We start from the raw sequence: 26,590 nt of genomic DNA on the forward strand, positions 1-26,590 counted from the left end.
GTTTCTGTAGCCAGCTAAATGTTTTACATCTATTTGAAGTCCAGCAACTTGTCTCCTTCCATCGTCTAGAGTGAGAAATCAGCATCCGGGGGGGTGGTGGTTCATCTCACCCTGGTTTAAACACCACACAGAGGATGTGCTGAATCACAAAGCTCCTTCTGATGGATGTGGATTTGGGAGCTCTCCAAGAGGGCAATAACCTCCTGGAGAAGGGAAGCTCTAAGTATCTGCAAGCAGGTTTTGTTTTTCCCAGCACCGCTGGATCCAGAAGACAATGTCTGTGCAAAAGCCTCCTTGTTCCTGCAGGACCTGGGCTGAGAAGGAGCCCGGAGGGCTGGGTACAGCAGAGCAGCTCCATGATTTATCAGCAGGGCCCATAAACGAACGCTGAAGCGTGCAAGCTCGTGCCAGGAAAAAGTTTTGTCCGTCAAACTATTTAAAAAAAAAAAAAAAAAAGTTTATTACATCGCTGTACTCCTCATCCATGTGGTCACCTTACCCCAGGGTGGGATCGAGCAGCCTTGACAAGACCCTCTGCCCATAAAAGCGTCGTTGTGGAAGCTGGACCAGCACTGCTAGGCTGGAGCGGGGGTCCGTGGGGTGGATTTGCCAGACAAGCATAGGGCTGTTCTCCTGTCCCAATCTGGGGCTGTCCCCATTCTCCATGAACAAAGACAAAATCCTGGGACAGATGAATTTTTGACCCAACCCAGTGCTGCTGTCAGGAAGCTTTTCCTTCCCTGTTACGTCTAGATGTCCATCATTAGGCTTCAGGGTTAACAAGTTCTCTCTTCAGCCGAGACAGCTGCAGGCGTGGCCAGAGCGGAGGATTCTGAGTCTTCTCTTGGCAGATGAGAGTGGCTGATTTGGGGGAGCAGCACGCCTGGTAGTTTGGGGTCTGTTACCGAAACTTTGCTGCTTCCCCAAGGTAGCTGCTGGTTTGATCCACGTGTTATTCCCAGTGCTTGGAAAGAAGAAATCCAGGCCCCAAATTACGCGGAGTGATGCTTCCCTCCGCTGGTGCCGAGATCTGCTGGCCACAGCCCAAGGGCTGGCAAGCTTTGCCGGACTCCAGCCCTCCGGGCAGAGAGCTCTGAGCTCGGCCGGGGCTCCCCAAAACTGCTGGGTGCTGGGTGCTGGGTGCTGCTTCTCACCAGGGCCTGGGGAAAAGCTGGGCTGAATGGGAAAAGCAAGGAAAAAAAAATATATATATCCCCAGAAGTGCAAAAACAACGCTGCTCCTCTCGCTGAGCCTGGGATCAGACCTCCGTGTTCCTGATGGGTGAATAACTTACAGCAAGACGATGTATTTATAGCATCCAGCTCATGAGTTTTTAATTAAAATTCCATTTTCTTTTGCTCCAGATGGCATGAACAACCGTTTTGGTGTTTTCGTTGGGTTTTTAAGGGATCACGCGGCTCTTGCCGGGCTGGGTTTGTTTTGGGGGTGCAGGGAGGGGGTATTTTTTTGGGGGGAGGGGGGTGTCCTCTTGCCCTGCACAGCACATTGGCTGCCTTTATGGATTTGCTGGGGTGGAGGAGAAGGTGGCTCGCTTCCCCCCTCACCTCTGCAGACAAGTGTCAGGTCCTCGGGGACCGCATCCATCCAGCCGCTGTGGCGGGGAGAGCAGCTCAGAGGGCAGGAACGGCTTCACGTCAGAAAAAATCAGATCAGGAAACCAAGCCATTTACCGGAGCTAAATCGAGCTGGCTGGAGAGGCTGATGATGCATTAGGGAGCAGCAATGCCAACGAGGCCCGGACGGGTGCGTGCTGCTGGCACATGCTGCCGCCCCCCGGGCATGGGGCACCCCACCATCCCCTCCGTGATGCCCAGCTGGGATGCAGTCGGAGATTTTCATGGCTATTTTCCAGCCTAGTGCTGTCCCAGAGGACACTGGGGACACCTGCTTCGCCCAGCCGTGCCTGCAGCACCCCACGATCCCAGGGAGCTGGAGCAGCTTCCCGGGGTCTATCAAACCCTGGGGGTGATGGGCTGCTCAGGTGCTTTCCCTGGGAAACAATCTGCCAAAATAATGAGCTGGTGCAGGAAAAGTTCCCACTTCACAGAGCTGGTGCTGCCGGGCAAAGCCAGGAACAGCCAAACCCAGCAGCGCAGGGATGTGGTGAGAGGAGAAGACCAAGTTCAGGTCCTTGCTTTGGGTGTTGTCCTTGCAGGAAGGCTTCGTGCAGCCTGCACACCCCCCCCTCAGACCTGGGCTGCTTTGGGTCGAGAGTGACCGGGGCAGGCGGAGGGGGCTGAGCATGCCAGGGGGGAGCAATGCCCCAGGACCTGTGAACCCCAGAGACAAGCCCTGGCTCGGCTCCTGCTCTACAATCCCCTTCCAGATGCACAAAGCAGCCCCAGCACATGGAGAACTCGGGCTCACCAACACAGGAGGAGCACCAGCCCCGGCCCAAAGCGGGTTAGGAAGCACCAAGACGACCTTGCGTCTTGTTTCTGCTGTGCAACTGTTTTCTGCGTGAACAACAGAGATGCGTGGTGGAAACCTTCCAGCCCTATGAAGATATCCAAGCTCTGGACTGTCTTAGCAAACAGACCCGGTCGTACAATGTGGAACACGATGCTGCCACAGCTCCCGGGACCTCCGTGTGAACCTCACCAGCAGGAACAGGCAAAAATACAGCAGAAGCTCTGCAGATGATGGAGTGGGTCTGTACAACCTCTACTTGTCTCGGGGAATAAAGCAGCATGCACTGGGTGAGGTATGGGAGTCTGGATCTGATGGTCCCACCTAGCTTCAGAGCACAAGGTCCTCTGCAGGATGCTCCCAGGTTACGTCAGTGGCCAAAGCACCCAAGAAAGCAAGCAAAGCAAATCCAAGAAAGTCAGACCCAAGGCCAGTGTTAGGCTTGGGCTGTGCGGGAGGGGCAGACCAGGGCTGACTGCGGGCTCCGGCAGTCTCGGCACTCAGAGAGCAGGACCAGCCTGTGGCAAGGGCCTGGCTCCACCGCTCCAGGCATGCCGGTGTGTCCCAAGTTCATTTCAGAGCTGCTGATGGGAGATGTACAAGGGACCGTCCCTCTGCCCTGGGGTCTCAGGGCATCCTTCGCTATGGCTCTGCCTGGAAAAACTCTCCCATCCCATCCCACCCCAACGCATCCCATGCCAACACATCCCATGCCAACTCATCCCATCCTATCCCACCCCATCCCAGCCCAACACATCCCATGCCAACACATCCCATGCCAATTCATCCCATTCCATCCCACCCCAACACATCCCATGCCAACACATCCCATGCCAACTCATCCCATCCTATCCCACCCCATCCCAGCCCAACACATCCCATGCCAACACATCCCATCCTATCCCACCCCATCCCACCCCAACATCCCATGCCAACCCCTCCCTGTCCCATCAGTGCCAGTCCCTACACAGGAGATCCAGGGGGTGCAAGAGCTGCTGGTGCCCCCAGTCCACGCTGCCCTTGGAGAACAAGAAGGGGGACCCAGGCCAACCAGCCACCACCACGGATGTCCTTTCCATTGCGCAGTCCCCAAAACGAGCCTATTTCCCTGAGTCCGGCTTGCAGAACTGCTGTCCTGACCCCCTGGTCCATCTCCCAGGATGGGGTGGGAGCTGGTCCCGGAGGCATTGCTCTGCTTTTCTCCTGAGACGTGAGGATGGGGAACCTGAGCGCTTTCCCCTCCCAGCCCCCCAAACCATCTCTCAGAGCAGTCGTGCAAAGCAAATTTCCACAAGACCTGCCCGAGGGCGGTGGCAGGGATGGCTGGGCACGGACCCTGGCCACGAGCAAGGAGGACGGTGCTGCCCGCAGGAGCCTCGGCAGCCCAGCTCTTCCCTGCGGGACTCGGTGTCTGGCTGTCGGGGCAGAAATGCATTAGGATCCTGCGAAGACAAAATAAAAAGCCTTTTGGGAGTGACTCGGCACCGCAGCCGGAAGAGAGACAGCACAGTTTGCTTTTTAGGACGTCTTTTTGGTTTCTTTTTTTCTTTTAATTTTATTTTATTTTTGGCAGCTGCGATGGCAGCAGGGAGGGAGCAAATGGCCTTGCTCGAGTCCGGATGCATTTGTGGCTTTCAAGAGGCAGAAGTGGCCGGAGTTTGAGAGTCTCTGCGCTGCAGAGGGCATGAGTCACAGCCCGGCAGCGGGGCTGCGGCGGGGAGGGACGGCGAGAGGGAGGGGATGCAAACCCCCCAGGGTGCTGGGGTGGAGGAGCAGGGAGATGGGATGGAGAAGAAGGGTTGGATGAGCAGGGTGCTGGGATGGAGGAGCAGCGTTGGAGGAGCAGGGTGCTAGGATGGAGGAGCAGGGATGGAGGAGCAGGGATGGAGGAGCAGACATGCAGAGATGGAGGAGCAGGATGCTGGGATGGAGGAGCAGGGATGGAGGAGCAGACATGCAGAGATGGAGGAGCAGGATGCTGGGATGGAGGAGCAGACATGGAGGAGCAGACATGCAGAGATGGAGGAGCAGGATGCTGGGATGGAGGAGCAGGGATGGAGGAGCAGACATGCAGAGATGGAGGAGCAGGGTGCTGGGATGGAGGAGCAGGGATGGAGGAGCAGACATGCAGAGATGGAGGAGCAGGATGCTGGGATGGAGGAGCAGGGTGCTGGGATGGAGGAGCAGTGATGATGGGAGGGAGGAGTACGGTGCTGGGATGGAGGAGCAGGATGGTGGGATGGAGGAGCAGGGATGGAGGAGCAGACATGCAGAGATGGAGGAGCAGGATGCTGGCATGGAGGAGCAGGGAGATGGGATGGAGGAGCAGGGTGCTGGGGTAGAGGAGGGAGGAGCATGGATGGAGGAGCAGAGATGGAAGAGCAGGGTGCTGGGGTGGAGGAGCAGGGATGGTCAGGGCAGTCCAATGCCCATTGATGAGCCCTCACCAGTCTGATGCCAAAAATGAAGCTATCTGCTCACACCCTGCTTGTCCTCACTCCAGGCAGAGGGAGCCAGGCAGGGCCTCTCTGCTTCCCTTCCTTGGGCCCCTTTTACCACCATCCTCTTCCTCTCCGTGGTATCTGGAGTGACTGAGGGGGTCCAAGGACCTGAGAGAGGACCCAGCACCTCCCCCTCTTGCGGGGCCGCTCTCTTTTACCGTTTCCTCTGGGATCAGAGAGCTCAGTCCCTTGCCGGAGCCAGACCTCACCCCCCGCCAGGATCTCCGGTCCTGGATCTGGCAGCAGGAAGGTGCTTCCCCCTCCCTGCCTGCACTTGGCAGCAGGCTTGTACCCCTCTGCAGGGCGGTGGGGTGGGATGCGGTCTGCCCTGCCCGTGCCTCCTGGATGAGCCTGGACAAGCCCTGGAGCAGCCGGGGGGGGGCACAGAGAACGGCAGCAAGCAAACTCTCTGCATCTTTTGCAAGGGGGCAGCTAGCTGGGCTCCCCAGTCTGGGCCTGAATAAGGCATCGGAGCTCATTGCCACTGCTTCCCCAGGTCCAGAGAGGCCCCGGAGCAGGACAGAAGCTGCCGGCAGCTGAGTATGATGACCAGGGATGCTCCTGGGGCTCATCTCTGGGGCTCAGCAGGGAGCAGAGAGCGTTTCGGGGAGCGAAGAGCCGCCGGATGCTCCGCAGAAGGAGAGGTCGCCTCTGCCTTTTCCCCAGCCCGCCCGGGGCTGCGGTGGTGGGCGATGCAGCAGCTGCCGGCGACAGCTTGTGTTGCACTCTGTTTGCTCACGCCTCGCGGCTCCGGCTGGCGAAGAGCAGAGCTCGTGCTGGAGAAGCAGCAGCACCCTGCCAGCCACAGCACCCCATGAGCCATGGCACCCTCTGAGCCACGGCACCCCGTGATCTACAGCACCCCGTGATCTACAGCACCCCGTGATCTACAGCACCCTGTGATCTACAGCACCCATGAGCCACAGCACCCCATCAGCTACAGCACCCCGTGATCTACAGCACCCCATGATCTACAGCACCCTGCCAGCCACAGCACCCCATGAGCCACAGCACCCCATCAGCCACAGCACCCCATGAGTCACAGCACCCCATGAGCTGCAGCACCCTGTGATCTACAGCACCCCATGAGCCACAGCACCCCATGAGTCACAGCACCCCATGAGCTGCAGCACCCCGTGATCTACAGCACCCCATGAGCTGCAGCACCCCGTGATCTACAGCACCCCATGAGCCACAGCACCCCATGAGCCACAGCACCCCATCAGCTACAGCACCCCATGATCTACAGCACCCCGTGATCTACAGCACCCCACCAGCCACAGCACCCCATGATCTACAGCACCCCGTGATCTACAGCACCCCATCAGCTACAGCACCCCATGAGCTGCAGCACCCCGTGATCTACAGCACCCCATCAGCTACAGCACCCCATGAGCCACAGCACCCCCTGAGCTGCAATACTGGCGAGCAGACACTTGCAAAGCTCCTGCAAATTACTGTTCCAGCTCTAATTTCCAGACGCAAAGGGAAATCGGAGGGTAACGCGGTCCCCTCCAGACACCCGGGTGCGACCGTCACCCTCCCAGAGCCTGGCAGAGGCTTTCCCCGTCCCCAGGGTCACAGTGACACCGGCAGCTCCCCACCACCTGCCCCCGCCACGCTGAGCTGCTCTGTGCACTGGAGGCTCCTTCTCCCTGCAGAAATCCTCCCAAACCTGAGAGCACACTTTCCCCAAAGTCATTTTGCTTTTTTCTGGATGAGGAACCGCCCTGCCTTTGGCACGACCTGTTGATTACGCGCACGCGTGCTGGAGGAACCGCGGATCGGGGAAGCGTGCTGCTGAGGGCAAAGAAATCACAGCTCTGCACAGTGATTATTATTTCAGCTTTTTACACACTTTGCCTCCTGGAAAAATCTTTGGGTTTTCTTTATTTTGCTTTCACTGAGTGCAAAACAGACGCAAGTCGTCCTCTGGATGGGCTCAGCGTGCCTCTGCCCTGTGCGCACGTGTGTGCTGGCTGCTGCAGCCCGGCCGGACTGCCTGCCCCCTCCCTCCTCTCCTGCCCCTTCTCACCTGCACGACTTGAAAAACAAACAGAAATGTTCCCGGGGGGGCAGGGGAAGAGCAGGGCTGGGAGCCCAGGAGGGCAACTGCCACCTCCTGGCACATGGAAAGGTCCCCCGAGAGCTAATTTAGCACGACCCTGGAGCATCCTCCCTCCCCGTGCCCTGCGTCAGAGCAGCGGAGGCTGTGACATTAAATAATTCCCGTCCCCGCGAGCCCTGTCAGCACCGCCGCCCGCCTTCCAGCCCCGTTGGAGCAGGATTTATCCCCCCGCCTCGTGCGTCTGGACGTGACGAGGAGCCGGGAGGCAGCAGAGATGCTGCCATGGCCGAGCCGGGGACGGGAACACCCTGGGGACCGGAGGGACCCGGGCGTCCTGCCGTGGTGACACATGTCACTGCTTGCCGGCAGCTTGCTTGAGGTGCCAGCACATGTGCAAAGCACAATTGTTCCTCGTTTCAGGTGTCAGCAGCTGACGAAACGTGTCCCGCAGCCACACGGGCAAGCCAAGATCATTTCCTTTTCCAGACGGCAGGATCCATCCCGGCTTTCACCCAGGACTTTTGCATTTGGGGCCTTTCTCCCAAAGATCTCCCACGCTTCCCGCAGCCTGGGATGGAGCAGGGCGCGGTGCCCTGCAAGCACACAGGGCACCCCCGGGATGCCAGGCGTACCCCTGGCAGCGGCGACAGCCCCGATCCCGCTGGTTTGGGCGGCTTAGCCTCCGTCCCTTGCGCAGAGCGTGTCAGGATCCGGCCTTTCCCTGCACACGGATGCTTCCGCAGGTGGGTCCGTGCGCTGGGGATAGGGTGGGGTGAGAGTAACATGGGTGCGGGATCGCCCTCCGTGTCCCTCGGTGAGAGGAGAGGCCGTAACGCTGATGCCAAAGCGCATCACGTCAGCAGCGTCCCTTCAGCTGGGCTGGCCAGAGAGCCATTAAATCATCGTATCCCCGACTGGTTTGGGTGGGCAGGGACCCCACAGCCCACCCAGTGCCACCCCTGCCATGGGCAGGGACACCCTCCGCTAGCCCAGGTTGCCCAAAGCCCCATCCAACCTGGCCTTGACCACTGCCAGGGAGCCAGGGGCAGCCACAGCTTCTCTGGGCACCCTGGGCCAGGGCCTCAGCACCCTCCCAGGGAAGGATTGCTGCCTCCCATCCCATCTCCATCTCCCCTCCTGCAGCTTCAGGCCATTCCCCTTGGCCTGTCCCTCCCTGCCCTTGGCACCAGCCCCTCTCCAGCTCTCCTGGAGCCCCTGCAGGGACTGGAAGGGGCTCCAAGGTCTCCCCGCAGCCTTCTCTTCTCCAGGCTGAACCAGCCCACCTCTCTCAGCCTGAGGTCTCCAGAGCAGAGGTGCTCCAGCCCTCGCAGCATCTCCGTGGCCTCCTCTGGCCTGGCTCCAACAGCTCCATGTCCTTCTTGTGCTGGGGACCCCCGAGCTGGACGCAGCACTGCAGGGGGGTCTCAGCAGAGCGGAGCAGAGGGGCACAATCCCCTCCCTCGACCTGCTGCTCACGCTGCTGGACACGCAGCCCAGGACACGGGTGGCTTTCGGGGCTGCCAGCGCACCTTGCCGGCTCATGGGGAGCTTCTCGTCCCCCAACAGCCCCAGTCCTCCTCAGGGCTGCTCTCCATCCATTCCCTGCCCAGCCTGGAGTTGTGCTTGGGATTGCCCCGACCCACGTGCAGGACCTTGCCCTTGGCCTGGTTGAACTTCATGTGGTTCACACGGTCCCACCTCTCCAGCCTGTCCAGGCCCCTCTGGACAGGAATCTGCGTACATGTGCACCTGCGCTTGCACGTGCGTGTGTGTGTGTGTGTGCGCACGAGCGTGCCCAAGGGGTGCACACGGGTGTGTATGTACCTCCCTGAGTGTGCCCCCGCACGCACCCCCAGCATTTACCCCTGTGTGCGTCCTGGCACAGGACCTGCCGGCCCTGGTACTGGTCCCGGTGCTGGTGCGGGTCCCGGTGCCGGTCCCGGTCCTGGTGCTGGTCCCAGTGTGGGTCCGGGTTGTGGTTCTGGGTCCCGGTGCGGGTGCCGGTCCCGGTGTGGGTCCCGGTGCGGGTGTGGGTCCCGGTGCGGGTCCCAGTGCGGGTGCGGGTCCCGGTGCGGGTCCCGGTCCCGGTGCGGGTCCCGGTGCGGGTCCAGGTCCCAGTGCGGGTGCCAGTGCGGGTCCCGGTGCCGGTCCCGGTCCCGGTGCGGGTCCCGGTGCGGGTCCCGGTGCCGGTCCCGGTCCCGGTGCGGGTCCCGATGCGGGTGCCGGTCCCGGTGCGGGTGCCGGTGCGGGTCCCGGTGCGGGTCCCGGTGCCGGTCCCGGTGCGGGTTCCCCTGCGGTCCCGGTGCCGGTCCCCGTGAGGGTGCCGGTGCGGGTCCCGGTCCCGGTGCGGGTCCCGGTGCGGGTCCCGGTGCGGGTGCGGGTGCCGGTCCCGGTTCGGGTCCCGGTGCGGTCCCGGTGCCGGCGGCGGGGCGGTGGTGCTGAAGGACAGCTCCGCCCCCGCCCGCCCCCTCCACCGCCTCCCGCCTCCCTCCCCTCTCCGAGCCGCCGCCGCCGCCGCCGCCACCGCCACCGCTCCGAGCCGAGCCGAGCCGAGCCGAGCCGAGCCGGGCCGGGCCCTCCGCCGCCGCCATGCCCCAGACGGCCCCTCCGCCGCCTCCCGCCGCCGCCGCCGCCGCACCATGAAGCGGCAGAACGTGCGGACGCTGGCGCTCATCATGTGCACCTTCACCTACCTGCTGGTGGGCGCCGCCGTCTTCGACGCGTTGGAGTCGGAGGAAGAAACGGCGGAACGGCGGCGGTTGGAGGCGAAGAGCCAGGAGCTGAAGAACAAGTACAACCTCAGCGCCGAGAGCTACCGCGAACTCGAGTGGGTCGTCCTCAAGCTCAAGCCGCACAAGGCCGGCGTCCAGTGGAAATTCGCCGGTTCCTTCTACTTCGCCATCACCGTCATCACTACTATAGGTAACCGCTTGCCCCCGTCCCGGTGACACCGGAGACCATCCCCCGACTCCCAGCCACGGGATACCGGCCCCGGTGATTCCCCTCTCCCCTCCGCCGTGCAGAGCTTCCCCGAGAGTCCATCGCCGCGGTATTGGGGCGACCTGCCCGCCCGGCTCCTCCGCAACCGGGAAACCCCCGCCTGGACACCCCCCTCCCCACCCCCTCGCCCATCCCCGTGGTATCGAGGCGACCGGCCTGCCGGGTTCCTCCGCCACCGGCAAACCCGCCAACCCGGATCCCCGCCCGTCCCCGCGGTATCGGGGTGACCCGCCCGCCGAGTCCCCCTGCCCTCGGGAAAACCCCGCCAGCACCTCCCCAAAACGCCCATCCCCGCAGCGGCAGGCTTACCCGCCTCCGCCACCGGGAAATCCCGGGTCGACCTCCGCCCGTCCCCCCCTCCCGGTATCGGGGCGACTCTCCCGGACGGCTCCTCCGCCACCGGGAAACCCCAGCCCAGATCCTCCCGAAATCTCCCATCCCCGTAGCGTCAGGGCTCCGCTGCCCTGGGAAACCCCTGCCCGGACCTCCGCCCATCCCCGCGGTATCGGGGCTATTCGCCAGCTTCGCCCCCCAACCCCGGAGCCATCGCCGGACCCTCCCCGTCGCGCCCATCCCCGAGGCATCGGGGGATCCCTCCTGCCCCGGCTGCCTGTCCCCGGGGAGCGCCGACCATCCCCGTGGTCTCTGGTCTCCCTACTCTCGAGGGACCCTCCTGCTCCCATCCCCGCAGCGTCTGGGCTCCCCACCATCGTGGGACCCCCCCCGCATGGGGAGGGGGCTTCTCACACCCACTCCCACCCCTCTCTGCAGCTCGGGGGTGTCCCGGGGGGGCCTGAGCTGGGACCCCCTTTCCAGCCCTGGGAGGAGGTTCCTGGGGGGGGGCAGAGTCGGGCAGGGCTGTGGGGGCAGCGGGTGCTGGGGGGGGGGTGTCACAGTGGGGCTGTGGGACAGGTGATTTCCTCGGCTGACCCTTTCCCTGGAGGAGGAGGAGGAGGAGGAGGAGGAGGAGGAGGAGGAGGAGGAGGAGGAAGGTCCCCTGGGGACAGGGTTCCCTCACAGCCCATCTCCTGCCCTTCCCGGGTGGGGGCCTGGGGGGACCCCCAGCCTGGGGGGGGTGGGGGGAGGGATGTGTCCCCGCCTGCACAGGTGCTCTGGCCCTACAAGGGGGGTGTCGGTGCTGCACCCCAGTGCTCGGGGTGGATCTGACCCCACCCGGGGTGCTCAGGGTGTTCCCCCACTTTGAGAGAGGGGCTGCAGGAGCTCGGGGGGGGGCTCGCAGGGTTCCAGCCCTCTGTGTGTTCACCCCGTCGCATCGTCAACCCGTCCATCCTTTGGGTCCCCTCGATGGAACATCTGAGGTGACCCGCCATCTCCTGGTCCCCAAAATCCCCCATCCCCAGTGCCCGGCGAGGGCCTGGCGGGCTGGGGGGCGGTCGGTGGCTGGAGCGGGACGGCATGTGGCTGGCCAGGCCCCGACAGCATCCCGGGGGTACCACGGCCCCGCGGGGGTGCAGGCTGGCGGGTTTGAGGTGTGGGTGTTGGGGTGGCTGTTGGTTCCCAGGGCTGAGATAACGGGTGTCGGAGCGGCTGCGGGCTGAGCGGAGGCAGGGTCTGGCCTCTCCCGGCTGGCGGGAGCAGCTGGGAAAGGCTTTGAAAGTGAAGACAAGCAGCTTATGTTTGACGTGAGAGGGAGGAGGAGCGGGCAAAGGGGTGCGCAGGGGGCTGGGGAGAGGAGCGAGCGGGAGGCGAGCGGGAGCGAGCGGCGTCTCGCCAGCCCACACAAAGGATGCTGCAGTGATGGAGGAGGAAGACAAAGCCAGCCCGGTGTGCACAGTCCCGAGAGGCCGTGGCTCAGCGTCGGGCTGCGGGCAGGCGTCGGGGGTCCTGCCCTGCCTCCCCTGGGGACACCCAGCTCCCCTGCCCTGCCTGCAGCTGCCTGGAGCCCCAGAGGGAAAACCCCGAGAGCGTGGCTGAGCCCCGATGCAGGCGTTACACCCCAGGAAAGCACCCTGCCAGTTTGGGGCTGGGGGTTAAAACCTTCAAACCTCATCTGGGGCTTGATGTGGGAGCTCAGGGGCCCCTCTGGGGTTGGGGCGATGACACCCAGTGTCCAGCCGTAACGGAGTGGAAGGGAAACGCGGAGGGCATGTCCCCGCACCGGGCTTTGCTGCTCTGCAAGCGTCAAAGCCCTTCTGTCCCGGCCGCTTCGGCCTCTCCGTGATGCCCAAGGGTGTGTAGGGAGAATGGGCACGGACATAAATATGTAAGGCAATATTCTTTTTTATCAAAATGCGTTGGTTTTTAGGGCAAGTGTTTTAGCTGGCCCGTTGCAATGGAGCTCGGGTGCTGCTGAACGGGGCCAGCGTGCACCGGCAAAGAGAACAAAATCATCAAAAGCCACAGGACGGGAAAGAAAATCCCATTATTCCCATGAAACAGGATTTTCCAGTGGGGGGAAAAAAAGGTATTCTTCCAGGAAATCACAAACCAGCCCCTCTCTGAGGCTCCTGTTGCAGCTGGGAACCGCGACAAGCCAGCTCCTCGCTGTGCTGGGGAGGCAAGCGGGATGCCGGGGCTCCTGTGCCGGCCGAGCCCCCTGCGCCGTGGCTTTAAAGCGAGAAAGGAGGAAAAGCCGGGAGGGCGACGGGTCCCGCTCGGAAAGTTTTTTGTACATTTTGGGGTTTTGGGGGTTTTTTTCCTCTCCCTGGGAAAAGAGCCAAGAGGTGAGCCACGCACCCAGCGCTGCTCCGGAGGTCTCCCTCCCTCCGTGAGCTTTGCACCCTGCTAGTGGGGTGCAGCCCCCCCCACACCCCCCCAGTGCCCGGGGACCCCCAAAGCACCGCGGAGGGGGACCGGGGACTGGGGTGTTTAGGTTTGCCGTCACCCGCTGCCCCCATCCCTGCAAAGCCGGGGGCAAGGGGAGCTGCAGGGTGGGCAGGGACGGAGCACGCCTGCCTTTGCAGCCGGGCAGAGCTGGCCCCGGGGTCCCCTCGCGGGGTGTCAGCGTCAGCAGGACACGTCCCCTGCCACCTCCGTCCCTGTCCCTGCACCGGGGGGGGCCTCCATGCTCCAGGGCCGGCTGTGATGGCTCTCGCTGGACGGCTCCCAAAAAACGCGGTTTCCCCCCCCACCACCACCCCTCGCTGTGTGTGGAGAAGTGAGCGGCCATGTGGGCTGGGGCAGGTGGCAAATGCCACCGCGGTGTCACCATCTGTCACAGCCCTCCTCCCTCCCCGCTCATTTACCAACGGAGCAGTGACCCTGCCCGGGCCGGGACACCCCAGGGGGAGACCAGGTCCCCACCGACCCTCTTCTCCCCGTCAGTCACCCCGTCACCCCTGTCCCCGGGCTGCCTCCTCCGGGGACAGCGTGCCTGTCCCCAATCCATCCCAGCCGTAGCATCTCTCCCGGCGGGAAGCCCTTCCCTGCTCCTGCCTGGGGGCTTGGCCCGGGAATAGAGAAAGGACCTGGAGACACCCTGGACGCGCACCCACAGCCACCCCCGGTGCCAGTGGTACCGGCACAACCCTCCCGGTACCGGCACCGGCACCGGTGGGAGGGGAAGGAGCCCCGATTCTCTGGCCTTGGGGGATGCGGCAGAAGGGAACGTCTCAGGGAAGGCACGGGAGCCGCGGGGACAGGGAGAAGGCTGCAGCAGTTTGGGGGCTGCAGTGGGGCTGGTTGGCGGCGGGGTAAGGCCAGGGATGGGGCACCCGCTCCTTCCTGCCCCTCTGGACATTTCTGTTCCCATCCTGCACGCCTGCTGAAGAGGATAGCAGTGGAAATTAGCGCTGGCACCTGCGAACATGCCTTTGGTAGGTCTCAGGGTGAATGTGCCAGAGGGAAAAGCTGTACCACCCTGTTCCAGGGCTGGGATTCCTCTCCCCTCAGCCCAGACCCCCACGGGAGGCGATGCCCAGGCAGCAGGGAGAGACAGGCAGCGCCTCACCCCTTACAGCCCCTGGGGATAAGCTGGACCTTCCCCAGGAGAACGGCCCCGTCCAGCCCGGCGGCTCCTCGGCCGCTGCTGGGGTTCGTTTGAGTGCCCCAGCTGTGCTGCCGACCTGCAGGAGGCAGCTGAAAGCAGCACTGGGAGGTCAGAACCTCTTTCCTTCCCTCTCCAGTTAGACATCAGGTCACTCCCAGCCACCTTTGCCTGTGGTATGCTGGGATTACTGGTTGGGGTGTTCACTCTGAAACCTAATGAGGGCATATGCACCTCTGCCACTCACGCTTGTAGCAGGGAATGAGCACGAAGGGGGTGAATGGGGACATGACATGTATGTGCCGAGACCAGAGCCACCCCTGAGCCCTGCCTGGCAGGGACGGGTGTTTTTTGGGGCAGCAGGCTGCGATTGCTGCCCCAGCAGCCTGCCCATCCAGGGCTCGGCGCCTTCACCGAGGAGGCAGAACCTCTTCCCGGGAAGACTCCAGCAAACTTGTGGCGTGGTGTGGTGGGGAGGTATCACACGTGCCCTCTCCCACGGGATTCAACCCAGGGACCCTCCGAGCCTGGGATTTGGCCCCGCTGGCCGGAGTGCTGCCCCTCCTCAAGCATCCCTACCACCCCGTCCTGCTCCCACCTCCCCGCTGCCGTCTCCTCCTGCCCAGGCTATAAATTCCCTGCTCCTCTCCATCCCGGAGCGATAACAGCAATTAATACCCACTCCCTCCCTGCCCCCAGCCTGGCCTCTCCCAGCTGATGCCTCATTAAACTCGCCAGCAAAGCCTGACTCAGAGCAAGGCATAAACACCACGTGCCGGGGCAGAGATGCTCCGAGACAAGGGGAGTTCATCACCCAGGCAAAAAAAAAGAACCCAATTGCTTTGGGTTTGGGGTTTTTTTTTTTTTTCCCCCCCAATTACCAAACCCCAAGGCTGGTTGCTCCAGCTCGGCATTGCCAGGTCTGGTGCCAAGAGACCGGAACCGTGCCGGAGCCGCGGGAGAGCCCCGCTCTGCCGGCCTGTGATTTATGAGCCGGCTTAAATATTTATCAGGCAGCTCTCAGGCTGAAGTGACTGCGGTGCAGGATTTATAGCAGGCACCGCCACCTTGGATAAATCACGGCCGGGAGGGTTAATTGAAGGAGTAAAAGCGGAGCGTGCTGCGGCGGGGCGGGGGTCTCGCCTGTCTGCTCGCAGAGCGGGGTGAAGGAGAGCGGCCGTGGGGCAGAAGGGCCCCACCGGTGCTGCAAGTGGTGCTGGGCGCTGGTGTACGGTGCTGGGGGCTGCACATGATGCTCAGCACTGGTGGACGGCACTGGTGCACAGTGCACGGCACTGCACGTGGCGCTGGATGCTGGTGCGTGGGGCTAGGTGCTCGGGGCATGGTGCTGGGCACTGGTGTACGGTGCTGGGTGCTGGTGCATGGGGCTAGGTGCTCGGGGCATGGTGCTGGGCACTGGTGCAGTGCTGGGCAGTGGTGTACGGTGTTGACGGATGGTGCTGGGCACTCCTACACGGTGCTGAACGCTGGCGCGTGGTGCTGAGCACTGGTGTATGTTGCTGGTGCACAGTCCTGGGCACTGGTGCACAGTGCTGGGGCGCAGTGTTGGGTGCTAATGCACAATACTGGGTGCTGGTGCACAGCGCTGGGCACCGGTGTGCGGTGCTGGGGCACGGTGCTGGGGCACATCCCTCCACACCTCACCACTTCCCAAACTAAGCGGAGCACCAGGAGGAAGGAGCCGCATCCTGCTTTTCACAGGGGGAGGCCCCGGGCGAAGGGACCCGGGGAGGGCTGGGGCTGAGCCATGGGGCAGCACCAATTCTGCCGGTCTTCGGCTCTGCCCCGCGAAGGCCCCTGCCAAAAAATGCCGAATAAACCCCAGTTTCCGTGAGCGAGGGGCAGCACGTGGCACCCACCTGCATCCCGGGGGGAAGGCGGCGGGGATGTGGGGTGGCGGGGAAGGATCCGGCCCTGGAGTAAGGAGCTTTGCAGGAAGAGTCATGGGGGGGTCCCCGGGGGGGGGGGAGGTGGCGGGGTGACCGGATCGGGCCCTGCATCCCCCGGGAGGTGACGCCTGGGCCTGCACCACGTCCCCGTCCCGCCGGGGCGAGCATGGAGGGGTCCTTTGGGGTCGGAGTCTTGCATGAGGCTGGGGGGCTCGGTCACCCCTGGGGGGGGGGGCGGGGGGCGATGCTCAGGGTCTCCTGCACGCGTGGGAGGTGCCCCCGGGGGGCCCCCCCCGGCCCCCCCGGCCCCCCCGGGCCCCCCCCCGGCCCCCCCGGCCCCCCCCCGGGCCCCCCCCGGGCCCCCCCCCCGGGCCCCCTTGCCCCGGTGCAGAAAGCAGCGCAGGGAAGCGGCTCCGCTCTCCAGCCACCCCCGGGGCAGCGGGGATGCCCCCAGCCGCAGGGCTGTGCCGTCCCATGGGGTTTTGGGGTGCCCCCCCCCCCCGTCCCCCATCCTCCAAGACCGCAGGACCAGCCCCCGGGGTCGGGGTGTCCGTGCCCATCACCGGGGTACCCCGCCTCGCGCACAAGCACAGAGAGCATCCCCCTCCTGCTGCGGCCCTAAGGGGGGGGGGGGGGCTGCACCCCCTTTCTTGCGGGAGGAAGAGAAGGGATGGAGCGGGGGGGGGGGGGGGCGGAGGGAGCCGGGAAGGGGCCTGGCCGAGCCCCAGGATGGAGGGAAAAATTGCCAGTTTTGGCGCAAACAGGGCGCTTGGCCGGCGCCGGGATTTTCCATGACACCATCCTGCCCCCCCCCCCCCCATCTCCGGCAGGGTCCGGCCCCCGCCCGCGGGCAGCGCTGCTGGGGGGGGCCAGACCCCCCCTGCACCCCCAGCCCCTCCTGCTGGGCACCCCCCCCCCGGGCAGCAGGGCAGGGAGGGGGGGGGGGGGCTGCCCCCCCCTCTCCCCGCAGCAGGAGCAGGGATGGGGATGGCTCTGAGCCCCTTTGGGGGGGGTGACACCCCCGAAATGTTTAGGGCAAATCTGGGGGAAGGGGTGACGGTGATGCTGGGATCGGGGGTGGCAGGGTGCAGATGCTGCTGCAGAGGAGGAGAGGGGGTACCGGGGGGGGTTACCCCAATGCTGCGTTTTGAAGGGGGCAGGGGGAGCCCAGCGTCTGGCCCCCGCCTCCATGCCCCCCACCCCGCTGGGGAGGTGGTGTCCTGGGGGGTCTCCAACCCCAGGGTGCCTCCCACCCCACAGAGACACGACCTCCTGGTCAGGTCCCTTCCCCAGGGTGACACCCCCCCCCGAGTGACTCCTCCTCCCAAGGTGACCCCCCCAGGACAGCCGCCGGCGCTGCTGGGCCAGACTGGGGCAGGAGGGAGGCTGTGTGCAGGGGGGGCTTTGGGGGGATGGCACTGGGCTGGGGGGCGCAGGCAGAGAGGTGGGCAGGAGGAGATGATGGACGGATGGATGGACGGATGGATGGATGGATGGATGGATGGATGGATGGATGGATGGATGGATGGACGGATGGATGGATGAGTGGATGGATGGATGGACCGACTTATGAGGGGATGAGTGGATGGATGGACAGATGAGTGGATGGATGGATGGACTTATGAGTAGATGAGTGGATGGACTGATGAGTGGATGAGTGGATGAGTGGATGGATGGATGGATGGATGAGTGGATGGATGGATGGATGGATGGACACACGGCAGAGTGTGAGGATGGTGACCTGGCTGCCCCTTCTCCTGCCCTGGTAAAGGTGCAGTGAGGACAGTCCCTGCTCTGGGTCTGTCTGGGACCCAGCTGGGACAGGGCAGCCCGGGTGCTGTGGTCCCAGGGCTCGCTCCAGCTCTGCATCACCCAAGTTCAGCCCAGCCCTGGGGACCGGCAGCCAGGTCCTGTCCCTCTGCTCTGGCTGCCCCTCACCCTGCTCTGCCCAGAAGGTGTCCCTGGGCAGGATGAGCTCCCTCCTGCTGCCCCAAACCCCTGTCCTGGGGGGGACGGAGGTGTTGGAGGGCGCGTGTGTCCCCACACGGCACAGGCAGCGCCGTGCCCCTTCATGCCAGGGCTGTGTTTGCTCAGGGCAGGCTGGCAGCGCTGCTGCCTCTGCCACATGCCGCCTTTCCCAGCCGCTCCCTGCCTGCTTGTTTGCTCGCCCTGGGAAGACGGGGTGTCTCCCAGGCAGGGCCCAGGGGCACCCCGTGTGCCGGCTGCATCGCCTGGGTCCCCGTCCCCGGGTTGGGGGACAGCCGAGCTCCCCGGGCTCGGCCCCAGCACTGTTACCTGGCAGGGCTGGGCACAGCCAGGGCTGCCCTTGGCCACAGGCGATGGAGAGATCTGGGCGCTGCCTGTGCCCCGTTGGTACCTTGTGTCACCCAGGACCCCGAGGAAATGGAACACTCAGCGGGATGCTGGTCCTTACTGGGAGCAATGGGGCAGGGGGCTGTAGGGCTGGCTGCAGGAGGAGGAGGAGGATGCTGCCCAGGGCACGCTGCACCCCAAGGGATGCCCACCCACTGCCTCCATCTCTGGGGGGTCCCCAAGGGTTTCTCCGTGAGGGCTGGGAGAAGGGGGTGCCCTGAGCAGGGACTCGGGGGGGGGCTCAGGGCTGAGTGCTTTGGGTGTTGGTTGCTTTTGGGTGCTTAAGGGTTTTGGGAGCGTGAGGTCGTTGCATGTTCGCCGTCGTGCCAGCCAGCTGCGAGCATGGGGTCCGCTGGGGGAGGGTGGTCTCCATGGGAGATGGAGTTCCAGGGGATGAGGCTTTTCCTCCACCGAGGCATTCCCGGAGCACCCCTGCTTGCGGATCCTCCGGTGTCTACGGGCGCAGTTAGGTCCCTCCTTTCTCCCCAAAATGCACAGGAATGTAGTGACCTTGGTGGCCGCTGCTGAACCCGCCGGGGAGCAGGGTGGGAAGGGAGGCAGCGCTCCGTGGGCTGTGGGGTTTCATGGTCCTGTGAAACCAGACTCGGAAGGACCAGAGGTGTCTTCAGCCCAGGCTGGGGCAGAAACCAGGGCTGCTCCAAAGCACTGGAGACCCCCAGAGCGGTCAGTGGTTTGGTAGACCCCACATCACGTGGGATGCCTGAACCTTCCCCGCCGTCCCTCGTCGCTGGTGCAATGGCAAGAGGCGGCAGTTGTGCTGGGAAAGGGAGGGGGACACCAGCCAGCCCAGGCTATGGGGGGGTGCGGGTGGGCGCCAGGAGGAACCAAAATGGACCCAGGAGTGTCCCCCACGGCTGGTCCGGAGGAGAAGCGGCGGGATGGCTCTGGCAGCGGGATGCGGGACTCCTACCTGGGCACGGAGGTGTCCTGGCATGGGCCACAGCTTGTGGCCACCAGCCCTCGCTCACTGCCAGTCCCTGCTTTCCTGCAGCGATTCTGTAAGGCGCGGAGCTGGTTTCCTGATGGCTTCATGTCCCTCATACCCCAGCCCAGCTCCCAGCCCCTGTCCTCAGCTGGGACTCCCCGTGCCCTGCCCTGGCTCCCTGCACCCACCCCTGGCTCCCTGCACCCACCCCTGGCTCTCTGCACCCCTTCCCTGGCTCCCTGCACCCACCCCTGTCTCCCTGCACCCACTCCTGGCTCTCTGCACCCACCCCTGGCTCTCTGCACCCCTTCCCTGGCTCCCTGCACCCACTCCTGGCTCCCTGCACCCACTCCTGGCTCTCTGCACCCCTTCCCTGGCTCCCTGCACCCACCCCTGGCTCCCTGCACCCACCCCTGGCTCTCTGCACCCCTTCCCTGGCTCCCTGCACCCACCCCTGGCTCCCTGCACCCCACCCCTGGCTCTCTGCACCCACCCCTGGCTCCCTGCACCCACTCCTGGCTCCCTGCACCCCTTCCCTGGCTCCCTGCACCCACCCCTGGCTCCCTGCACCCACCCCTGGCTCCCTGCACCCCACCCCTGGCTCTCTGCACCCACCCCTGGCTCCCTGCACCCACCCCTGTCTCCCTGCACCCCTTCCCTGGCTCCCTGCACCCACCCCTGGCTCTCTGCACCCCACCCCTGGCTCTCTGCACCCTTCCCTGGCTCCCTGCACCCACTCCTGGCTCCCTGCACCCACCCCTGGCTCCCTGCACCCACCCCTGGCTCCCTGCACCCACCCCTGGCTCCCTGCACCCTTCCCTGGCTCCCTGCACCCCACCCCTGGCTCCCTGCACCCTTCCCTGGCTCCCTGCACCCCACTCCTGGAGGACTCAGCCCCCTCCCATACCCCTCCAGCACCCAATACCACCTCCCGAGGACCCTCTCCCTGCTTCCCAGCTCTTTGCACCCTCCAGCTTTGTAACACCTCTGCTCTGCGAAGTTCCCCCCCCCATCCCGCCCCCAGCAGCTGCCCCGCTAATCCCCGCCATCCATCGCTCCCGACAGCCTGGGATTTGCTCCAGGCCAGAGGCCAGCCCAGACCTGCACCTGCTCCCCGGAGCCGCGGCCAGATCCACCCCTGCTCCTCCGCAGCCCTAAAAAGGAGACGAGCCGGCCGCGTTCCTCAGGGACATGTCATGGTTTCTCCCCGGGGACACGCGCCGTGCTCCCTGCCCGCTTGCAGCACCCTGAGCGGGAACCCAAAGCACCCTGACTCTGCTTTCCCTTGGCAGCATCCCCCTTGGGACACCCCTTTGAGGAGCACCCACCCAGTGGGGAGGTTTTGGGGGGCCTGCGGGAGGGAGGTGGGAGATGGAAAGGAGTGGGGATGCTGAGCCCTTTCTGCAAGAGCAGGGATGGCAGGAGCGTGGCGGGCAGCCTCGCGGCCTGTGCCCGGGACATGCCACCCAGTCAGGCACGCCGGTGCGGCAGAGCGAGCGGAGCCGCGGTTGAACCTGGCAGCTGCCGGCACTTTGCCGCATCCCCGAGAGTCGAGCCCTCCTCTCCAATGCTGTTCCTTCCCGCGGCGGGAAGGAAATTGCAGGTGCAAGAGGGGGTTCGGGGGGGTTCACCCTCTCTGCCACCTTCCCGGGGTCTCCCTCTCCCTGCCCGCTGGATTTCATATCCCGGCGACCTTCCCCCGCCGTCCTCAGACGTGCTGGAGATCAGGCAGCGCCTGCCAAAGCCGGGAAAGGGGGGGGGCTGGCAGATTGACGGACGCTTGGACGCGCCGCAAGAGCTCATAAACTCCCTTCCCCGGGGAAACGGGGCTAAATATAGCTGCAGGAGGCTGCGGCGGTGCGGGGCAGGCAGGAGCAGGCAGGAGGCAGGAGCAGGCAGGAGGATGCTCAGCGAGGCTGTCGGCAGGGACGGGGCCTGCGGGCAGCGCTCAAGGCTCGCATCCTGAAATCCTGCCCGGCTGAGGGATGAGGAACGGGGAGATTTGGGCTGTTGGGAGGGGGACGGAGGTGTCTGGCAGGAGGTGAAGGGCAAGGGCAGGCAGACAGGCAGGGGGAGGGTGGCAGGATGTGACCCCGGTTCCAAACACACCGCCCAGCCCTGCTGAGGGACCCGGCGGCCACCCAGGGGATATGGCATGGCTTCGGTGTCCCCTCCGCCGCTGAGGAGGGGACCAGCAGGCAGGGAGGGGACAGCAAGCAGCAGGCAGGGAGGGGACAGCAAGCAGCAGCCCCCTTTTCCACTGGGGACAAAAGGGGCAGGCTGGCACCCGGCACTGATGAGAGCAGTGATGCACTCTGGCAATGTGCTCCAGCAGTGCTCCGGTGATGCTCCGGTGATGCTCCGGTGATGCTCTGGTGATGCACTGGTGATGCTCTGGTGATGCACTGGTGATGCACTGGTGATGCTCTGGTGATGCACTGGTGATGCTCTGGTGATGCACTGGTGATGCTCTGGTGATGCTCTGGTGATGCTCTCCAGTGATGCTCTCTGGTGATGCTCTGGTGATGCTCTCCAGTGATGCTCTCTGGTGATGCTCTCCAGCAGTGCTCTGGTGATGCTCTGGTGATGCACTGGTGATGCTCTGGTGATGCTCTGGTGATGCTCTCCGGCATTGCTCTCCGGCTCCCACAGCCACAGCCGGAGCTGGCAGTGCTGGCGGCTGGGAGAGGTCACGCCAGCTCCTCGGAGGCGGCTTGGATGGAGATCTGACAATCCTTGTTTTCACTTCGCTCCAGCCCGGTTTAATCCTTGGCCTCCCGAGGCTGCCGGCGAGGGTGACAGTGAGGGATGCCGCCTGCCTCCACCCAGCCAGGATTAAACAGAGCCGGGGCAGGGGGAGCTCCCCCCACTGTTCCCACGGGCTCGGGGGCTGCGGCGCTGGTGCGGGTGCTGGGCCTGGTCTAACTGCTAGGACAGGCCTTGGAGCAGTGGGTGCTGCAGCGGGGGTGCTTGTGCCGGCACCCCCAGCCCTGTCCCAAACGTGCTCAGAGCCCGAGGGAAGAGTTTGTGACCCCCCCAGGGCCCGAGCCCCCGACCCCAGCGCTGCTCCTGCCTGCCTGCTGCTCCTGCCTGCTGCTCCTGCCTGCTCCTGCCTGCTCCTGCCTGCTCCTGCCTGCTGCTCCTGCCTGCTCCTGCCTGCTCCTGCCTGCTGGCTGTCAGCCCCTGCTGCTCCGGCAGCCCCCGGCCCGCTGGCTCCGCAGTGCTGGAGGGGAAGCCCTCGGCAGCCCTCGGCCCCGTGCTCGTCCATGGTGTGTGGTGGTGCAGAGGGAGGAAGGGCAAGGGGAAAAAAAGAGGAAAAAGGGGAAAAGGGGGGGAAAAGGGAAAAAGGGGAAAGGGAAAGGGGGGAAAAGGGAAAAAAGGGAAAGGGAAATGAAAAACAGAAAGCAAGGGAAAGGGAGGCAGAAAGGGAAAGGGAGATGGAAAAGGAAAGGAAAAAATGAAAAGGTAAAAGAGAGAAAGGAAGGGACAGGGACAGGGACAGGGACAAGAACAGGGACAGAAAGAGAAAGAAAGAAAGAAAGAAAGAAAGAAAGAAAGAAAGAAAGAAAGAAAGAAAGAAAGAAAGAAAGAAAGAAAGAAAGAGAAAGAAAGAAAGGAGAAAGGAGAAAGCAGAAAGGAGAAAGGAGAAAGGAGAAAGGAAGAGAAAGGAAAGGGGCAGGAAGAGGGAAGGGGAAGGGAAAGGGAAGGGGAAGGGCAGGGGTTGGTGCCTGGTGACGAGGGCACCCGGGGCAGCGCAGGGCCCTGCTCAGCTCCGTGGGGCGGCCGGCTGGGCACCCACACATCCCGCTGCCCGGCTGCAGGCGCCCAGGATGCCCTGGGACGAAGCGGCAGAGTCCCACGGCCATGGGGTTCGTACGGGTGGGAGACGGATTGGAACCCCGCTGGACCCCCGGGCTGGGGGCCGATGCTCCCCCAGCTCCCACGGCAGCCCCCAGACAGCGGGCAGTGGGGCAGGGGGACACGGGGACCCGGGGACGTGGGGCTGGGGTGATGGAGGGGAGCCAGCAGCCCTCCTCTCCTGATTCCTGAAAAACCCCTCTTTTCCCCACCTCCTGCGCCTCTGCAGCCAGCTGCTCTGGGATGGGCCATCCCGGGATGGGTGTTTCAGGGAAGAGCAATCTCCAGTTTCCAAAATCCTAAGGCTGAGGACGTCCCCCCACGCCAGGCAGGGCCCATCCAAGCATCTCCCAGCTGCTCCCACCCCAGCCCAGGGGTGCAGCACCTCGTCCACCACCCCCCAGCTCCTTTTCTCACGAGCCCTCCTTCCTCCTTCTCCAGCCCCCTCCCCTTCATTTTCCTTTTGGAGACCCCGCTATTCCCCCAGCCTGCCCAGCCATCCGTGGTCACTCCCTGTGCCTGGGGGTGAGGATGGCACCGGTCAGGGTTGGGGTTCACCACCAGCAACTCAGTCGGGGAAGCGGTTTGAGGTGCTGCACACCCTGTGCCCCCCTCAGACCGCCAAGCTGATCCCGCTCTGTGGCTTTTCTCCCCAGGTTATGGCCATGCAGCCCCCAGCACGGATGGGGGGAAGGTCTTCTGCATGGTCTACGCGCTGCTGGGGATCCCCCTCACCCTCGTCATGTTCCAGAGCTTGGGCGAGAGGATCAACACCTTCGTCAAATATCTCCTCCACCGCATCAAGAAGTGCCTTGGCATGAGGCGGGCGGAGGTCTCCATGGCCAACATGGTCACCATCGGATTCTTCTCCTGCATCAGCACCCTCTGCATCGGGGCAGCCGCCTTCTCCTACTACGAGCACTGGAGCTTCTTCCACGCCTACTACTACTGCTTCATCACCCTCACCACCATCGGCTTCGGGGACTACGTGGCCCTGCAGAAGGACGAAGCCCTCCAGAACAAGCCACAGTACGTGGCCTTCAGCTTCGTCTACATCCTGACGGGGCTGACGGTCATCGGGGCTTTCCTCAACTTGGTGGTGCTGCGTTTCATGACCATGAACGCCGAGGATGAGAAGCGGGATGCCGAACATCGGGCGCTGCTCACCCGCAACGGGCAAGCCAGCAGCATCCACGCCGCGGACACCGCCTCGGCCGTGCCGGCGGCAGCGGGGGGCGGCGGGGGCGGCGGGGGTGGCTTCCGTAACGTCTACACTGAGGTTCTCCACTTCCAATCCATGTGCTCGTGCCTGTGGTACAAGAGCCGGGAGAAGCTGCAGTACTCCATCCCTATGATCATCCCCAGGGACCTCTCCACCTCGGACACCTGCGTGGAGCAGAGCCACTCCTCACCCGGCCGCTGTCCGGAGACCCCCTCCAACAGATGCTTCTGCAACGCCCGCCGATCGGCCATCAGCTCCGTCTCCACCGGTCTCCACAGTCTCGCGGCTTTCCAGGGGCTCATGAAGCGCCGTAGCTCCGTGTAGCCCCGCTCCATCCCCACCCACGTCCCTGGACCCCCCCTCGGCCCCCGCAGCTGAGGACCTGTTCTTGGTCACGCCAGGAGGAAGCTGCCCCAGGAGCTGGCTGCAGGAGGGGGGGAGGCAGCGGGCTGGGACCCCCCGGGGGTGCTGGGGGCCGTATTCCTCTGCCGGGACTCGGGAGGGATGCAGGAGCAGCGGCGAGGCTGGCCCGCTCCTCTCCAGAGCGGGAAGAAGGGAGCTGCCGTTTTTATTTTATTTTAATTTAAATTAATGTTATTTTATTTTATTTTGCAAAACCACTCCTCAAAAATGTGAAACTTGAAAAGCTGGAGAGTGTTTTAACCTGACGGGGTGTGGGAGGGGTACGCCTGCACCTCCCGCCGTGATACCTCTGTGCAAGTGGCTGCGGACCCCCCGCGGCAGCCCCGCGGCAGCCCGAGCGTGTGAATCTGCGTGCGACGGCGTGGCCGTGAGCCGAACGCGTGACTGCGTGTGCACCGGAGGCCTCGTGGGACGTGGGGAGACGAGGACGTGGGGCTCCGACGGCGGGGTCCCGTCCCCTCCATCCTCTACGGCCCCCGGGGGAAGGCAGGTCCCCGGGCAGGGAGGGATGCCGTGGCGAAGGCGAGCACGCATCAGCGGGCAAATCAGGCTAAGAGGGGCTTAGACGGAGCTTTTTCGATCGCTGCGCACATCAGCCTGCCCCTGCGGCCGAGAAAACAAGCCGTGAGTCACGTAGGCTGCCGAAAAGGCCTGCCGCGACGCGGTGGGCAGCCCTCCGAGAGCTCCGTGGGGTTATTTTAACCCTTCTCAGATGGGCGAACCTGGGCGTCCCCGGGATTTTCCAGGTGGCAGCGGGAAGCCCGGAGCCGTCCGCGGGAGGCAGGACGGGCAGCGGCAGTGTGGTCCCCTGGGACCCCCGTCTCCATCCTCCCCCCGTGGTAGCTCTGGGGCCGGGGCCGTTACCCTCGGGGAGCTTTTTTGGGGGGACAACCTGGGGCATTGTAAGAGGTTTTTTTTACCCTCCTCCCTCACACCCCCGCGTTGCCCCTTTCGACCCGCACCCCGTCTCACCCCCATCCGTTGAGCTTGGAGCAGGGGATGCTCCCGGGGCTGCCCCCATCCGACACCCCGGGGGGGTCACCTCGGGCACGGCCACCCCATCACAGCAAGAGCGGGGGGGTGAAAACTCCTTTCGTTGCCCCCCCCTCTACGCACGGGGCAGCCCCCAGACCCACGGGGAGCACCCCCATCACCCCCAGGACCGCGGTCCCCCCCCCTCCGCCAGCACCCAAAGCACAGGCTGTCCCCCCGCCAGCGGGGACACCGGGGGACACGGGGACATGCACCGGCCCCTCTTTGAGCCCCAGGGGTGCCGGGGGGAATTTGGGGACAGCCGAGGCACCCGCCTGTTTCTTTTCTCACCTTTTAACAGAAGAAAACCAATGTATTTCTAATACTTGACAACCTGTACATACTGTTAGATACCAGAGAGGATATTTATTACAAATGACGCTATCATCATATCTATAGAAATCTATAAATATCTATCGGAAAGGAGTCTTGGGGGAAACGTGCTGATCACTCCGGGGAATTTTTTTGCTCTCTGCATCTTTCTCATCCTAGGGCACCCGCGGGGAACCGCACTCCCCCCCAGCAAGGTTTCTCTGGTTCTCATGCCAAAGTATATTTGTACCGCTGAGTTACTTTCCTTAGAGAGAGAAATAAAGGCTGGTTCAAACCTCGGCACCGCTTCGGCTCCTTCCCTGGGGCGCTGGGTGAGGATGAGGGGCTGGGAGCGGAGGGTCCCGTTCCCCTGGGACCTCCCTGCGTGGCGGCTCCGCTCCCCGTCGCCTTTCCTCTGCAGGGATCAGGAAGTGTGAGAATTTCCTCGGGATGAGCCTCTGTTTGCCTCTCGCCTGACTTTTCCCACGGATGAGGGAGAGGGGCAAAGGAAAGGCTCAGCTCTGAGCTCTGCCGGGGCTGCAGCATCCTTCGGTGGGCTCAGCGGGAG

At 64.0% G+C, this 26,590-nt stretch overlaps 1 protein-coding gene across 1 annotated transcript; it reads left to right on the plus strand.

Moving 5' to 3' along the window:
• Nucleotides 1-9,536: 9,536 nt before the first annotated feature.
• KCNK3 (potassium two pore domain channel subfamily K member 3) lies at nucleotides 9,537-24,667 on the plus strand. Its single transcript, XM_075750282.1, has 2 exons — nucleotides 9,537-9,922; nucleotides 23,690-24,667. The coding sequence occupies exons 1-2, from the start codon at nucleotides 9,640-9,642 to the stop codon at nucleotides 24,577-24,579; spliced, it is 1,173 nt and encodes a 390-aa protein (XP_075606397.1). The 5' UTR covers nucleotides 9,537-9,639; the 3' UTR covers nucleotides 24,580-24,667.
• Nucleotides 24,668-26,590: the final 1,923 nt, after the last annotated feature.

Source organism: Balearica regulorum, chromosome 3, assembly GCF_011004875.1.
Source record: "Balearica regulorum gibbericeps isolate bBalReg1 chromosome 3, bBalReg1.pri, whole genome shotgun sequence".
NCBI classification, from domain to species: Eukaryota; Metazoa; Chordata; class Aves; order Gruiformes; family Gruidae; genus Balearica; species Balearica regulorum.